Below are 17,500 nucleotides of genomic sequence, written 5' to 3'. Positions count from 1 at the left end.
AGTAAGAGGTTATAAAAATGTGGAAGTACATTTCAAAATTCAGGAAAGAATAATGGATGTAAAATATCTGTCGATATACGATTTTCACCTTGATTATAGCAGAATGGTTTTGAAATATGTTTAATATATCCTCGAGAAAAAGTAAATCACGTTATATACTGAGACAACAGAATATAAGTTATGTATATACATATAATTTTGTATGTGCGTGTGTGCGTGTATATGTGTAGGTGCTTCATGTTTACACACGCACACAAACACTCACATATATTATATATGTAAGCGAATGTATAAATGTGTGTTTATTATATGTACACACATATGTATATATATTAATATATTACATACACTTATAAAAATACATATTTGTGTGCATTTGTGTTTATACATATATTTGTTTGTATATATATTTGTGGGTGATTGTGTGTGTGTATGTGTGTGCATGTATGTGTATGTCTGTATGTATGCATGTATGACAATGAAGTATAGTTACACTTTGAAATATGTACACATTTGTATGAGTGTCAATAGAAATTATTATACACGAATACACACGTTCAGGCACTCGAAAAGACAAACTTAAATATAATTTTCGTCTTTTTACACACACACACACACACACACACACACACACACACACACACACACACACACACACACACACACACTTACACACACACACACTTACACACACACACACACACACACACACACACACATAAATGTATATATAAAAGTATGATTTTTGTTAAATGTTTATCGATATTTTAAATCTCGATAAATTGTTGAAATAAATATAATTTTCTGTCAATCTCATGCACTGCTAATAGAAGAGAAAAAATATATATAATTTATCGCTGTCTCATTTCATTCTTTCTTTCCTTTTTCTTTTTCTTTTTTTTTGTGTACATTTCCACTATCTTTCTTCCAATCTCTCTCTATCACTATTTGACTCTCTTGCTATCTATCTTTGTTTCTTTGTTTCTCTCTCTCTCTCTCTCTCTCTCTCTCTCTCTCTCTCTCTCTCTCTCTCTCTCTCTCTCTCTCTCTCTCTCTCTCTCTCTCTCATTCTATTGTTTGGAAATAAAATAAATGTGAGAAACGAAACAAACAAGTGGAACTTAGTGAACGTATCTATAGTGATAGGTATCAAAAATAGAATCTTATATACTTCTTTATGGAGAAGACTTTTTGTCGTCTTATCACTACACTCGTCGCCCTAAACACTTACCATCATCATCGACGTTGTCGGCATTTTTGTTATTAATTTAACATTTTGAATATAAATACAAATCTTTTTTTTATTGGACACAAAGGTTCTACATGTTTGGGGACAGCCAGAAAAAAAAAAGAGCTATGAATGTAGATCGATTAAAACGAAGGTGAAACAGCTTAATTGATAATATATGTCAAAAAGAAACCTATTACACATTGGCAGCAACAAGGTACCGAAAGCTTTTGACTGATTAAAATCAAAATCTTCCTTTCATGCTCTACATTGTATCGTATTAGGTGTAGACTGTTGTACATAGATCTGTTGGGGATCGCACATGTTTATGCCTCTTCGACAAGTACCAGTCATTTGGTGAGCGCCTTTTATCAAAATTTTCAATACTATTTTAGTCACAGATACGGTCCTGAAGTTACCCGTTACGTATCCCTTGTTCGAATCTTTTCTTAGCTCCGAAGAATAGGAATGTGAGTGTTCCCTGGCAATAACGAATAATTCTCGCATGTAGCAATAAATTTTACAAGAGAGATCTGCCAGCCTCGGCGATTTGCTTTTCACACAGAAACTTAACATATACGATACTTCATTTGCTGGAATAAGATATTCACAGCACTGAGCGACTTTAATCGAGAGTCGCTGCAGACCATCACCTTAGGCATCGTCGTCTACCGCATTCAGACCTACAGTACTAGCAAACAATTCATCAAGTGTTCCCGCAAATCTGTATGTAACTGTTTTGAATTGGATAGCATGCGCTCGCTGTGATCCATCTGAGAATAAAAGGCACATTTGTTTTCCTGAGGTACTTCTGCCACCACAGTAATTGAGCAGATTTCACTCCTTAGTCTTTCAATGCATGTGCCCTAGCAAGAACAACGCAAATGGACCTCTAGCATGCCGTAGGGTAAACTCGTTAATGTTCCTAATCTAATCGACATGTACCTATTGCAATGTCTGGTTATGTAAGGTTCCTTTTTAAAGTTATCTCTATAGAAATTAGGCCCAGCTCTGAAAGTTACGAGGTTTCGTATACGAATACGTCTACGAAAACAATGCGAAAATAGAAAAATGGGTAATTGTTGTACATGCATATTTCAAGAGTTATTGCCGTTTCTTCAGCACCACATTCAACCCATTAACCATCCACGAACATATTGTTTAAATAGCTACCAAATATAGACGTGTAACATAACAGGATATACTAATTTACATATTAATTACTAGTAGGGACACCATATTTCGTTATACTATGTATATTTAGTCAATACAGCTAACACAGGTGGGGCACAGTCTTGTCACATAAGCCTTAAACATACTTGGTACAATATTATGATTGCATAACGAAGTACGGCTTCCCTACCAGCAAGTGATAGTTGCATAAATGTACTTCTTTGCTAAAGATAATGGATATTGGTTTAATTTAGTGTGACCTAACCTCTGTTTTTGATAATGATCTTTGAGAGCTTAAAGTTCCGTATTATGTCGATATTTTAAAGAGGTTTCCATGTTTTATTGATAAACACCTTGAAATCAGTGTTCGTGGATGCTATGTTGTTCCTAATGTACGAATAAATACTTACTGGTTTTATCGAGCTTGCAGATAATGAGGGGACTTTTTTACCTTCATAGTTTTTTCTCCAGTCCCCTCAACGTTCTTTTAACCTTCTCTCTACAGCACCGAGGGCAGATGCATTGCTAATTATGCCAGAGGGCACTACTTCAAATTATCATTCACCTAACAGTGAAATGTTTGTTTAGCGTTTCCTGAAGCTCGATATTACCTTAGTTGTCGATACATCAATGTCTTAATCCTTGACCAGATAAGACAAGGTAAATCAGTTAACATACATTAACATTTATTAGTAAGGATCATAAGTCCTGTAGCAGGTTAGCTCGTAGGGGTTCAACTACTGGATACATTGTTTTCACTAAGTTTATATACACCTAGCCACAAATTGGTAGAATCAATGCCTCAACAAAGTTCACGTTATACGCCTAGAAGTTGGGCACAAAAGCAACTTAATAAAGCCCTTAATTAACCCCCGTTGACTTTATAATATTTTCGCAGTTTGCAAGTGATATATTATTTCTGTGGAGGCCCAATAGCCCTGTGGTTAGGACAGCGGACTCGCGGTCATAGGATCGCAGTTTCGATCCGCAGACCGGGTGTTGTGAGTGTTTATTGAGCGAAAACACCTAAAGCTCCACGAGGCTCCGGTAAGGGATGGTGGCGAACCCTGCTGTACTCTTTCACCACAGCTTTCTCTCACTCTTTCTTCTTGTTTCTGTTGTGCCTGTAATTCAAAGGGCCAGCCTTGTCACACTCTATGTTACGCTGAATATCCCCGAGAACTACGTTAAGGGTACACGTGTCTGTGGAGTGCTCAGCCACTTGCACGTTAATTTTACGAGCAGGCTGTTCCGTTGATTAGATCAACTGGAACCCTCGACGTCGTAAGCGACGGAGTGCCAACAACAAATTATTTCTGTACAGATATGTTAGATAACTTGTTGTAAATATTTAAAAGGGTGAATATGGTCATTTAAAAGTTTGTTAGAGAATCAACCTACGCTGATCAATGCCTTGTGTATGTCTGCGTGTATTCATATGTATGTGTATTGGTGTGTCGTTGTGTATTGCATTTGTATAACTTTAATATGCTTCTTTTGTGTGTGTGTGTGTGTGTGTGTGTGTGTGTGTGTGTTTGTGTGTGTGTGTGCGTGCGAGAATATACGAGTATTTCAGATATCTCAGTATTTGTGCATGCGTACGCATGCGTAATTTATAGTGTATGCATCTCATAAAGTATATATTTCTTGAGCTGGCAAACTAAATATAATGAAACTTCAGGTGCCTGTATCTTCTGCTTAACCATTCATAATGAATACTAACCTGAAACACATAATTAGCTCTATTCAGTTATACAGAGCAAGACAATTGGAAAGTGTGACTGTCATGAATTTGTCACCACACAAATTTCAAATAGCTCCAGATAGAACTCAAATCTCTGTCTGTCTCTCTGTCTGTCTCTCTGTCTGTCTGCTTGTCTGTGTGAGTATGTGTGCGAGTGTTCCTGCTTGTCTTTCACTATCCATTTTTATATCTATCTATTACTAAGGAAACGATTCGTGACACTCGATATGGCCGTGGTGATTTGCTAACTAAGCTTTAATACACATATGAACACGCGCGCGCACACACGAATGCCTGTGTGTGTGTATGTATATATTTGTATGCATAAGTTTGTGTGTGTGTATACATATATATATATATATATATATATATATATATATATATATATATATATATATATATATATATATATATATATATGCACAGGCACCCACACACATACATACGCACATGCACAAAACACACATAAAGAGATGCTAATGTGTGTGCTCCCACAAATTTACGATTTGATTTTGCATATATACATATATATATGTGTGTGTGTGTGGGTGTGTGTGTGTGTGGGTGTGTCTGGAGAAATATTTGTGTGTGAGTATTTTGCTATGAGCGCGGTTGTAAACGTTGTTATATACGCGTCTGTACGTCAGTCGGGTAACACGTGCGTATGCTAGCAGCTGCTTCGTAGGATCAATGGGGCCTTCTGTACAGAGTAGACTGAAATTCCCTTTTCTCCCCTTTAAAGCAGAATTGGTGTTTAGATTTTATACTAACCAGTCAGTCATTCGAGTACAGACAGATTGTATGTGTATATGTACATGTGTGTTGTTCTGGATGTGAACATATGCATCTGTGTGTCTGCCCGTGTGTGTATGTGTATTGGCTTGTCTCGGTATACCTGTGTTAGTGTTTGTTAATGTAACTGTGTATGCACTTGCGTATGGCGTGACATGATATATTCAGTGTTGATTTTACTAATTTGTTTATATTCAACCAGTGTATAATTAATGACTGCAAGTCTATATAAGAAAACCTGTGTTTTTTCAGATGCTGGGCAACGGTACCCTTTTGATATCTAAGGTATTCATGGAAGACAAGGGGCGGTATGGCTGCACTGCAAACAATACGGCGGGTCTTCAACGCTACGAAGCTTACCTGGATGTTGCGAGTAAGTTGCTTTTGTTACGATTGCCTTCTTTTCTCCTTTGTTTGTTTAGTTTTTGTTGTCGTTGTTGTTGCTGTTGTTGTTACTTGTTCGTTCATGTGAAGGTGAATGGGAAGGAGAATTTCTTGAAGTTCAATGATAAGAGACTTTTGTGATGTGATTAAAATAATGTCAGCCTGAAAGAAATGCAATTAGAATAATTTCGTTTCTTGACATGGATACATCAACAACAACAACAACAACACCAGCAACAACAACTACCGACAACAATTTTACAGTTAATTAATTTAAGAGAAGACTACGACACGTACAAATAGCTCAACTTCTGAAAAGGATCACGAATCACGAGGGTGATTTTTCTGAAAGCTAATACTTGGAAGCTAATACTTATCCATCAGTTAGCTAGCCGGACAAAATGCTGCTTAGCAACATTTCTTCCGGCTCTTTACGTTCTGAGTTCAGATGCCGCCAAGTTCGACTTTGCTTTGCCTTTTATATTTTCGCGGTCGGTGTAATAAGTACCAGCTGACCAATGGGGTTGATTAAATGGAACTGACCCCTGCCCTCAGAATTGCTGACTTCGCGTCAAAATTCGAAAAATATATTCGTAGGTGCGGGCGTTACTGTGTGGTAAGAAGTTTACTTCCCAACCACATGATTCCGGGTTCAGTCCCACGGCGTGACACCTTGAGCGAGTGTTTTCTACAATAGCCTCGTGCCAGCCAAAGCCTTGTGGGTGGATTTGGTAGACAGAATCGGAAAGAAACCCGTCGTATGTGTGTGTGTGCGCGCATGTATATGTGTGTGCGCGTGTGCATGTATAAATTTACGCGTGTTTCTGTATTTCTCCCCCATCACCGCTTGATAACCGGTGTTGGTGTGTTTACGTCCTCGTAACTTAACGGTTGGGCAAAAGAGACCGATAGAATAAGTGCTTGGCTTACAAAGAATAAGTCCTGGGGTCGATTCGATTTGTTTGACTAAAATCCTTCGGGGCGGTGCTCCAGCATTGCCGCAGTCAAATGACTTAAGCAAATAAAAGAATAAAAGAATATACCTTTAATGTGGTCGTCCACTAAGAGACAACGATGCTGCCATTTAACCCCGGGAAAACATCTCCACTTGGTTTATTCAATCTGCTTCCCAAACTCAGTATTTATTGAAAACAGGTGGTAACTCCTGCCACGCTAGCTTCAAGACCACCAGACCACGTGGTTTCGGTCTCTAGTGGCTCTCCTCGGAAGTGGGTACTCGTTGCGTGTGTGTGTCTTTGTATTTGTCCCTCAACACTGCTTGACAACAACTGTTCGGCAAAAGAGACCGATAGAATAAGTAGCAGGCTTAAAAAGAAATTAATTATTTGGCACGATCTTTTCGACTAAAAATCTTACAAGGAGGTGCCCCAGCATGGCAGCAGTCTAATGACGGACACAAGTAAAAGATATAAGATGTAAAAGAAAATCACTATATATTTTCCATCTGTTATTCGTCGGGCAATCAATTTGTCACATGTGATTATTATGTTGCCAAAGTTAACAAATAATGGACTTAATTGAATTTTCAGAGATATAAGTATATGAGTGATTAGATCTGTGGGATGTTAGATGAAATTTTCCTTGGTTCACGTGAAGAGATGAACTCCAGTCTGCAAATTAATCAAACAAACGTTGCCATTGTTTTGAATAACGAACTGTTCCAATGCTGCGGTCAAGCAGCGGATCCCGAAGAATCTAGTTATGTTTCGTATACGCAATATGTAATAGAAATACTTCAAGCAGTAAAGTAAATTTTAACATTTGGAGGAGGATGAGATGTCCAACGTTTCAAGCAAACTCCTTCTTCGGAGAGAAATTTATTGTTCGCTGATGTTAAAGAATAATTAAATTGAGATTAATGAATGAGAGAGAGAGAGAGAGAGAGAGAGAGAGAGAGAGAGAGAGAGAGAGAGAGAGAGAGAGAGAGAGAGAGAGAGAAAATGAGAAAGAGTGGGGAATGCAGAAGAGGTAACAAGTGTTAATGGAGTGAAAAACCAACAGTAAGAGCAACGAAATAATAAAGGAAACGTCTGTGCATTTGAAAGATTTTGTGGGAGGAAAGAGAGCCGACAATGAAGAAATATTATACAGAACATAGAAACGCGCACGCGCACACACACACACAGATACATATACATACATACATGCGCGCATTCGTGACAGTTTTGCATGGCGCAAACACTATTCCCTATAGGGCTGCTGCAACATAATCAAAATCTCCGTAAAATGTTCTTAATTTGAAAGAAAATTTCATGCAAACATGTTTCCCTTGGAAATCTTTCTTTAGGCATTCGTTCATTATAGAATGTTTATGTCGATCACTGAATGACGTGGCATGGTATGCCTATTATTACACTGAAGATCAAGTTCACACACACAAACACACACACACACACACACACACGCACACACACAAATACACACACACACACAGTAGTCGCGAGCTCGCTGCACCGAATGGTTGGCGCACTGTTTGAAAGATGTTTCCTTTTAAATAGGAGCACGTGCGTATCTATCTACAATCTATCTATCTATCTATCTATCTATCTATCTATCTATCTATCTATCTGTCTGTCTGTCTGTCTGTCTGTCTGTCTCTGTCTCTCTGTCTCTCTCTCTCTCTCTCTTTCGCTCTCTCTCTTACTCCTCTCTTTCTCTATCTGTCTATTTCTGCCTGTAATACGGTGACTACACCGCATCTAATATCATTTATCTTTAGACGTTATCTCATTGTAATTTTCCACAAACGTTACACGTGCATTAACCGTGCACACGCACGCACACATGACCACCCCCCACGCACGCACACACAAGCACACAAGCACACATACATATCTTTTAATTCCAAATAACGAAAACGGATAAAATATATTTGAAACAGTTAAATTATGTTGATCTCTGTCGTCATCTCTTTTTAACAGGTGCTGCCGAGTATGAGAAGACTATTAAGCAGGAAGACAGTTTCAATATGATGAAGACAGTGATAATCGCTGTTTGCAGCGCTGGAGCTTATCTCGCACTTGTTATTGGCCTCACGGCCTTCTGTAGTTATCGGCTTTTAATGCAAAGACGAAACAGGAAAGCGTTTTCACCAAGTACGTGTTTGTTGTATTAAACTTGTGACTGTTTGATTGGAAGCTTATCTGAGCACGTCTATACGCAACGCTCTTGTTCATGAATGCATGCAATAAGTAAAGCGAATCACTACATGGAATAAATATGCATCATTTGATATAAATAACTTTGAAAATCCACAATAAGACATGGTAGCATAAAATTATATGGAAGAGTGAATGTGTGTGTGTGTGAGAGAGAGAGAGAGGGGCAGAGGGGAGAGAACCAGTGACAGATGGCTTTTCTTAATATAACCAAATCTTCTAAATCGGTACTTTTCAAAGTGGGAGGTGCTGCCCCACTGGGAAGCGATAGAAAGATTTATATATGTACTGGGAACAAAGGGAACGGTAGGGGTGGCTATAGGTTGCTTTGATTTTTATAAACATTTAAAATTTTTATTTTGTGTACGAATCAGCTGCTAATATTAATTCTGATTTACACCCGTAATTATTGGAGCGTTACGATATGTAGCCAACTGCCTCAGCATCAACCTTTAGAAATTAGGATTCTCTAAACCAGAGAAGAAAGCTAATTACAAGGCTACAGACATAAGCAATCAATGGAACTGTCAAAATATATACGACATTCCAACAGCTTAACAACGTAAGTACAAATGCGCGTTTAGGCGTGCAACTATGTGCATGACTGCACATACCTAAAACATGCAGATCTGCACATCTACTGACTCCAAATAGTTGCACAGTTAACACTTACGTGCTCAACTAATACATTGTTGACGTTGTCGAAATTCCAATGACGGAGTCTTGGATCTAAATTTGAAACCGGCTCTTTCCCCATTGCAGGAAATCTAGAAATAAATCTAAATAATAGCATACATGTGGAGGCGCAATGGCCCAGTGGTTAGGGCAGCGGACTGGCGGTCGGAGGATCGCGGTTTCGATTCCCAGACCGGGTGTTGTGGGTGTTTATTGAGCGAAAACACCTAAGTTCCACGAGGCTCCGGCAGTGAGTGGTGGTGACCCCTGTTGTACTCTTTCGCTCCAACTTTCTCTCACTATTTCTTCCTGTTTTTTTAGTAACGCTGCGATGGACTGGCGTCCCGTTCAGGTGGGGGGAACACATACTCCATAGAAACCGGGAAACCGGGACCATGAGCCTGGCTAGGCTTTGAAAGGGCAAAAAAGGGGAAAAGGAATAGCATACATAGTAATTTGGGATGGTGAACGAAACTATGTACGGTAGCGGAAGTGTAACCATGGGTGTGTGTGGTTAAGAAGCTCTCTTTGCAACCACGTGATTTCGTTTTCAGTCCCACTGCGCGGCGCCTTGGGCAAGTGTCTTCTGCTATAGCCCCGAGCTGACCAATGCCTTGTCAGTGAATTCGCTAGATAGAAACTGTGTAGAAAGGCGGCGAGCTGGCAGAAACGTTAGCACGCCGGGCGAAATTCTTAATGGTGTTTCATCTGCCGTTATGTTCTGAGTTCAAATTCCACCGAGGTCGACTTTGCCTTTCATCCTTTCGGGGTCGATTAAATAAGTACCAGTTACGCACTGGGGTCGATGTAATCAACTTGATCCTTTTGTCTGTACTTGTTTGTCCCCTCTAAGTTTAGTCCCTTGTGGGCAATGAAGAAATAAGAAACTGTGTAGAAATTGTCGAATATGTGTGTGTGTGACTCCACCGCTTGAAAACCAGTGTTGGGTTGTTTACGCTCTCATAACTCAGTTGTTCGGCAAAGAATCCGATGGAATATATTTCAGATTTTTCTTTCAAAAAATAAGTACTGGGGTTGATCGACTAAGCTGTTCACGATTGTTCTCCAGCATGGCTGCATTCCATATAAATATTTTTTTTTTTTTTAAAAAGGGATATCAGAGCATCAGATAAATTTTCATACCCTTGTTTCCTAAGAATTCAGAATTCTCAATATCGCTGTCTAATGTTTAAAATTTGTCTCTTTTCTCTTTTCTTTTTTTTTTTTTTTTTTTTTTTTTTTTCATTGAAACAGACGCAAAGGGTGATAATGGTGACATGGCCAGGGAACAGCACGAGTTGCTTGTGAATGACAGGGATCGGGAATCTGGACGAGAATCTGGCACTCATTTCAAGAGTGACAGCGATAATCGATCTCATGCCTCCGGTATGAGTTCCTCTCATCTTTCTCATTCTTCCCACTCCTACCATTCACGTAGCCGCCGCGACAGTTATGACCGCTACCATTACCCGAGGCAAAATCTCCGGACTCTTTACGTATTGGGTAAAAAATATCATTTTCTTTCATACATTGTTTATTTACTTTTAATTCTTACGTGCGTGCGTCTGAATGTTTTATGTTCGCGTGAGGGCTTGTGCAGAGATGTGTGTTTGTGTACATATGCGTGAAAATACTTATATACATACACATGTACATATACATCCATTCATTCATGCATACATGCATACATACATCCATACATATATATATATATATATATATATATATATATATATATATATATATATATATATATATGTTTAAAAAAAACCACAAAAAACAATAACAAAAAAACAACAAAGTGAGGACGTGATACGGATAGTGTTATTGGACGCTCGAGAAAGGAAAGATATATATATATATATATACATATAAATAAATAAAATATATGTATGTATGCGTATATATGTATACATATGTATATGTATGTGTTTATATATGTACCTATGTATGTAATAATATATGTATATAATATTTATATATGGATATATATCTGCATATCTGTAAGTACGTATCTATATGTTTGTGTGTGAGTGTGTGTGCATATGTAACTATCTATTTATCTATCTATCTATCTGTCTATCTATCTATCTATCTATCTATCTATCTATCTATCAACCTACACACGCACATAACTACACACCCAGGCACTGACAGAGAGAGAGAGAGAGAGAGAGAGAGAGAGAAAGAGAGAAGAAAGAAATTTCTCTCAATTTCTTTTTATATGTTTTACTGCCAGACGTCAATCAACATCACAGCAAGCCAATTCTGGTTACAGTCACTACTACATTCAAAACTAACCAACCAGCCTGCCAACCAACCATCCATCCATCCATCCATCCATCCAACTAGTTAGCCACACATCTCACAATAATACACAACATTCATTTTCTATCTGAAGTTTCTGTCTCCGAAACCATCTAACTTCACAGTTCCATTATATATCACCAGCATCACTTGCTACCCCCATCACCAACTCCACCACCACCACCACCACCACCACCACCTACTACTACTACTACTACTACTACTACTACTACTGCTGCTGCTGCTGCTACCACCACCACTGTTACTACACGTCCAATCTCCATCACAACTTCGGCAAGCAGTTTTCAATCAATTTCTAATTGTTTCCTTCAAGGCTTATTTTTTTTTTCATTTATTTCGTTATCATTTTTCCGTTCTTTTGTTAGTTAGCCAACAAATTATATATCGCCCCGAGAACCATCAGTCTGTCTGTATGTAGATTCATTTCATAAAATGTTGTTCTACTTTACCTCAACTTCAGTGATGTTGTCTTATCAACAACATTTCATATTTTCTAAAATATTGATTTCCGACTTTAAACACAAAACCACATACTTATGTGTATATCTATATATATAACTGTTGGACGTTTATGCTTTTCTCAAATGATACTGTTTTTGGTATTATTTTTGTTGTTGTTGCTTTGGCTGTGTGGTAAGACATTTGTTTCCCAGCTACATGGTTCAGGGTTCAATCCCACTGTGTAGCACCTTTGGCAAGTGTCTTTGTCAGAAGCTCTGGGCTGACCAAAGCCTTATGGCTAGATTTGGTAGACAGAAAATGAAAAGAGACAGTCATATATATATATATATATTATATATTATATATATTTGTATATATATATATATATATATATATATATATATATATCATCATCATCATCGTTTAACGTCCGCTTTCCAAGCATGGGTTGGATGATTTGTCTGAGGACTGGCAAGCCAGAAGGCTGCACCAGGCTCCAATCTGATCTGGCAGAGTTTCTACAGCTGGATGCCCTTCCTAACGCCAACCACTCAGAGAGTGTAGTGGGTGCTTTTACGTGCCACCGGCACGAGAGCCAATCACACAGTACTGGCAACAGACACGCTTGAAAAGGTGTTTTCTATGTGCCACCTGCACGGGAGCCAGTCCAGCGGCACTGGCAACGACTTCGCTCTAATGATTTTCTAATGTGCCACCAGCACAAATGCTAGAAGGCAACGCTGGTAACGATTACGCTCAAATGGTGCTATTTACGGGCCACTAGCACGGAAGCCAGACAGCTGCTCTGGCAATGAACATGCTTGACAGTACTGTTAATGCTCCACTGGCTCAGGTGCCAGTCATCGAGTATGGTTCAATTACGATTTCACTTGCCTCAACAGGTCTTCAGAAGCAGAGTTTAGTGTCCAATGAAGGAGAGGTTGGCATGGGTGCCAGTCGTCGGATTCGGCTCGATTTCAATTTTAGATTTCAAATTTCAAATTCCAAATTGTTCACATCCCCACAACTTAGTATGTCACCATAAGAGACAGACACAATAAAAAAAAAAAGAAAAAGTACTGAGTCATGTACTGTTCATCTAAAGACCTCAAGATATTGCCCCTACATGGCTGCAGCTGATTCATTATCAAAAGTGTTCCAGCCATGATCATCCCAACTTAGGATTATATTTTTCAGTGTGTATTTCTGTACTTTTGAAGCTGGTAATGCATGAGTCGAGGGCATTTTGACTCCTCTTTCTACTAGCTCAACTGAAATACTGACCTAAGAGAATTCATGTCATTTCCATAAAATTAAAATCCCACCAGGAATTAAATACATTTCACTATTTCTATTCAACTGAAAGTTATTTTTTTTTGCTTATTGTGGTTTTATAACACTATTTAGAAGGCTGTAGATTGGTTTCATATTAAAGCATTGTATTAGCTATGGCCCTTTACAATCTCTTTTAAAATCTCTGCAGGCTTGGATTTGCCTTTCATCATTCAGGGGTCAATAAAATTAAGTATCAGTAAAGGGTTGAGATTTGTACAATTGACTAAGCATTCCCTCACCTGGGAATATGTGGCAATTTCTACACCTACATTAAAAATAAGTATGTTTTCTTGCATAAACACAAATCTGGTTGATAAAATAGATATCTGTAGTTGATAAGAAATGTACCTGTCAAATACTGAGATTAATACAATTGACAATATGCACCATAACTCCAAATATGCAGTTTAATGTGAACCTATGTTAGAAATCTTTCATAGGTACTAAAACTACCCACACAATTATAAGGGAAGGAAATAACATTATGTGAGGTTTATGCTTTTCAAAGGAACATTTACAGCATAGGCATAAGTAAGGAATTCAGGAATCATGAACTTACATGGATAATGATCAATAAATAGACATCAGAAATCATATACAAATGAAAGAGAGTGTTATGAAAGTATATTATAGATGCATTAGATTAATACTTAAGGTAGAGCTAAATGAAAAACATTTATATTTTAGCTATATTCTAGCTGTTTTACTAAACTGAGTGGGTGTATACAGAAAATATATCACAATACTATCTGAGAAGTGATTGTCAACTAAGATTAGATTTTTGATTGAGGCACAAGGTCAAAGACTTCCGAACAGAATCTATGGAAAGTAGGTGATTAAGAATTCCTGAAATAACAGCAGAATGTGTGCAGGCTGGAAAAATATATTTGCTCCATTTTGTTTCTGGTTGCTCAGTTCAAGATAGGGCCTTAGACAGCCAAGGGAAATTAAACAAGCATAATGAAATATTGGGTTATTCCATAAATGATGTGTCTTTTTATACTTCTTTTATTTTTCAAAATTAAGATGAACAAAGTTCATTTTTAATCTAAAATATACTGTCCTTCATTTTCTACAATGCTCTTCCATCTATCTGGTAGACTTGCAATGCCCCTCTTCCAAAATTTACTTGTCTGTGATGAAAAATACTCCTCCATTATTGTTCTGACCTCATCTACAGAATTCATATTTTTTCCGTCCAAATGATTTTGAAGACTGTGGAATAAATGATAATCAGATGATGCAATGTCCTGCGAATATGGTGGGTGAGGCATCGTTTCCCATTCAAACTGCTCTAGCCTTTAGAGTGTCCTCCTTGCTGTATGTGGCCAAGCATTATCTTGATGGAAGAACACCTTTCATCTTGAAACCAAAGATGATCGTTTTCCTTCTAGCACTGACTGAAGCTGTTCACTGTAGATCTCCTTTGTTATTGTTTGGTTTCATTTTAAAAGTTCAAAATGGACTAAACCTTTTATATCCCACCAAACAGATAACAACACCTTACATGGGTGAAGACCTTCTTTAGCCTTTCTACTGTCTTTGGTGTTGGACATTTTATAGAGAACCTATTTCTCATCACCAGTCACTATTCGGTAGAAAAACAGTTCATTCATGAGACGTGACAACAAAATAGAGCACACATTCGCTCTCTGCACGCAATTAAACTCGGAAAGTTTGTGAGGAACCCATTGACCCAATTTACTGACTTTTCCAATGGCATGCAGGTGTCAATGAATGGTTGAATGACCAAGTCCAAGCTTCTCTGCTAGTTCCTCAACAGTTACAATGGGATTTTGTTCCACCAGAGTTTGCAAAACTAACAGGATGAGGCTCATCTTCTGGGCTGTAGTTTCCAGCTCAGAATTTCTGAAACCACCATTGACACTAGCTTACACTTATTGTCTAATCCCCATATACTGCATTAATATTCCTCACATTTTCCATTGCATTGTTGCCTTTATTGAACTCATAAAGCAAAATATGCCAAATATGTTCCTTTGTCACTTCCATTATAGCCTTGAAAGAACAACTGTTAAATTCGAACTGCACCATTCAAAACTTGCACTAAGAATGAGTACAAGGTAAAATTTCTACCTGCTTTTATAGTAAGTTGATGGAGGCAGTTTATCCTGTCCCCTTCTGACTTTTAGTTCATGTAATTGAAACAACTGCATTATTTATGGGATGACCCAATACTAGCAAAGGGACACTGTATACTGTAAATGTAAGCCAGAAAGAGTCAGTGAGGATGCTAAGATAACAATAACTTGGCATATGCCTTTTTCTGCACAAGCAGAGATATCAAAATTCATCTGATGGATTTGGTTTCCAAGGACCAAAGATGCAGAAATGCCTCATAATCGACATTTATGTTAGAAAATTCAATGTTATATTTCTACATGAAATGGAGAAGTTATCCACATATGAAGATCTTACAACAGAGGTAACCAGAATGTTGGGGCTGAAATATAAATAGTCTCTGTAATAATAAGTAACTTAAGAGAGATTAAAAACTATGCAGATGGTAAACAGGTTTTAAAGCTCCTTATTTAATAGATTTAATCCTAGAAAATAAAACAGACAATCTTTAGATTCCTTTGTACAAATTGTGAACCATTCATTGTTTCTCTACATTATAACTGTTTTATAATACTTTATGAGAAAGTGAAATAAAAACTAAATATTACAGTTCTACAGCTGTGTAAATATTTCCAACTTCAATATATATGCTGGAAAAGCAAATAATATATTTCAAAATGAAATGGAGAACTTATCCAGATATGAAAATCTAACAATAGAGATAACCAGAATGTTGGGGGAAGAAACAGAAATAGCCTCTGTAATAATAAGTAACTTGGGAGGGATTAAAAAGCATGCAGAAGGCAAATGCATGATCAAAACGTAAGGACCACTCAAAGTGCAGAAAATAGCACTGCTAACCTCTAAGTTACTTTCAATATAGTAAGGAAATGCAAAATCTGAATAAAATGCTTCACCTTCATCGAGGCATACAGATATGTTTCTTCGTTCTGTGGAATTGTGTAATTACAAAAATAGGACATTTTGGAAAATTTTTGGAATAGTAATAAAATAATCTTCCTTTATATCTATTTTTGATATTGTTGATGTTGCTGATATCATTGATATGGTTAATATTCAATGTTGCTGAAAAATATTATTAAAAGTGCAGAAAGTGGCGAGATGGCAGAATCATTTGCATGCTGGAAAAAATGCTTAGTGGTATTTACTCCATCTTTATATTCTGAGTTCAAAGTCTACCGAGGTCAACTTCACCCTTAATCCTTTCGGAGTTGTTAAAATAAGTACCAGTTGAGCACTGGGGGTCAATGTAATCAACTTAACCCCTCCCTAGAAATTACTGGCCTTGTGCCAAAATTTTAAACCAATATAACGTGTGCAGAAGAAAATAGGAGTAGACAATATCTTTAGTAAGTCTTAGTTAATCATGTATGATTAAAATGTTATCTCATCTCTCCCCTTTAATGGACATATAAAATAAATTTATCGTTACATATCTTAAACAAAAAAAAAAGGACTTGTCTACGCACTTATGTGGGAAAATTCCAATACACAGTTAGAATGAGAAAGAAAAAAAAAGGAGAGATTGTCATCCGGTTTAGGTCGGGGGGGGGGGGGGGGGGGTACATTAATATCACCATTGCATTTCCTCTTTACGCCATAACTAATGATCCTGTAACTTCTATTCAGATACTTACAAAAGGAAATTTCCCCTTTCACAAAAGCAGCAACAGCTATTCTAACAATTCACCAAATACTCATATGAATGAGAAAAGTTAAACTGCAATTTTATGAACAAGTGTTATATTGAAGAGAACTATTTATGAGTGAGAGTATGTTTGTGTGAATGGATGTGTGAATGTCTGGGTGTATCTACATGTGTATCACAGTCTGTCTTTGTGTGTGTGTGTCTCCCCTAATAACATGGCTATTATTTACTGTAATACAGAAGTAGGATTCCTGTGGTCTGACTATAGGATTCCTGATGTTCCTTCATTCAGCTTCACTTTATTGAATCATGTTTCCTGTTGCCACAAAACTCAATTCAAAATGCATTTCGGGTTTACTGAGTCTATTATGCCTGTTTTTTTTCCCCCCTCACTTCTTTTGAATCCCCTACCATCAACCAACTTTCTGTTAGGGAAATCTGTCATGATCCTTTGTTCATTATTCAAACTT

General features: G+C 37.5%; 1 protein-coding gene across 3 annotated transcripts in view; it reads left to right on the top strand.

Moving 5' to 3' along the window:
* LOC106880012 (inactive tyrosine-protein kinase 7) overlaps nt 1–17,500 on the top strand; it is a 420,029-nt gene that overhangs the window by 398,314 nt on the left and 4,215 nt on the right. For all 3 annotated transcript variants that reach the window (XM_089352635.1, XM_089352634.1, XM_089352637.1), the window contains 3 exons: nt 5,190–5,310; nt 8,264–8,437; nt 10,430–10,678. In XM_089352635.1, the coding sequence (XP_089208761.1) occupies nt 5,190–5,310; nt 8,264–8,437; nt 10,430–10,678 (544 nt within the window). The remainder of the gene's footprint in view (nt 1–5,189; nt 5,311–8,263; nt 8,438–10,429; nt 10,679–17,500) is intronic.

The sequence above is a fragment of the Octopus bimaculoides genome, chromosome 5 (assembly GCF_046866305.1).
Source record: "Octopus bimaculoides isolate indiv1 chromosome 5, ASM4686630v1, whole genome shotgun sequence".
Taxonomy (NCBI): Eukaryota; Metazoa; Mollusca; class Cephalopoda; order Octopoda; family Octopodidae; genus Octopus; species Octopus bimaculoides.
Note: the sequence above shows the minus strand (reverse complement) of the source record. Positions and strands in the feature narration are given on the sequence as shown.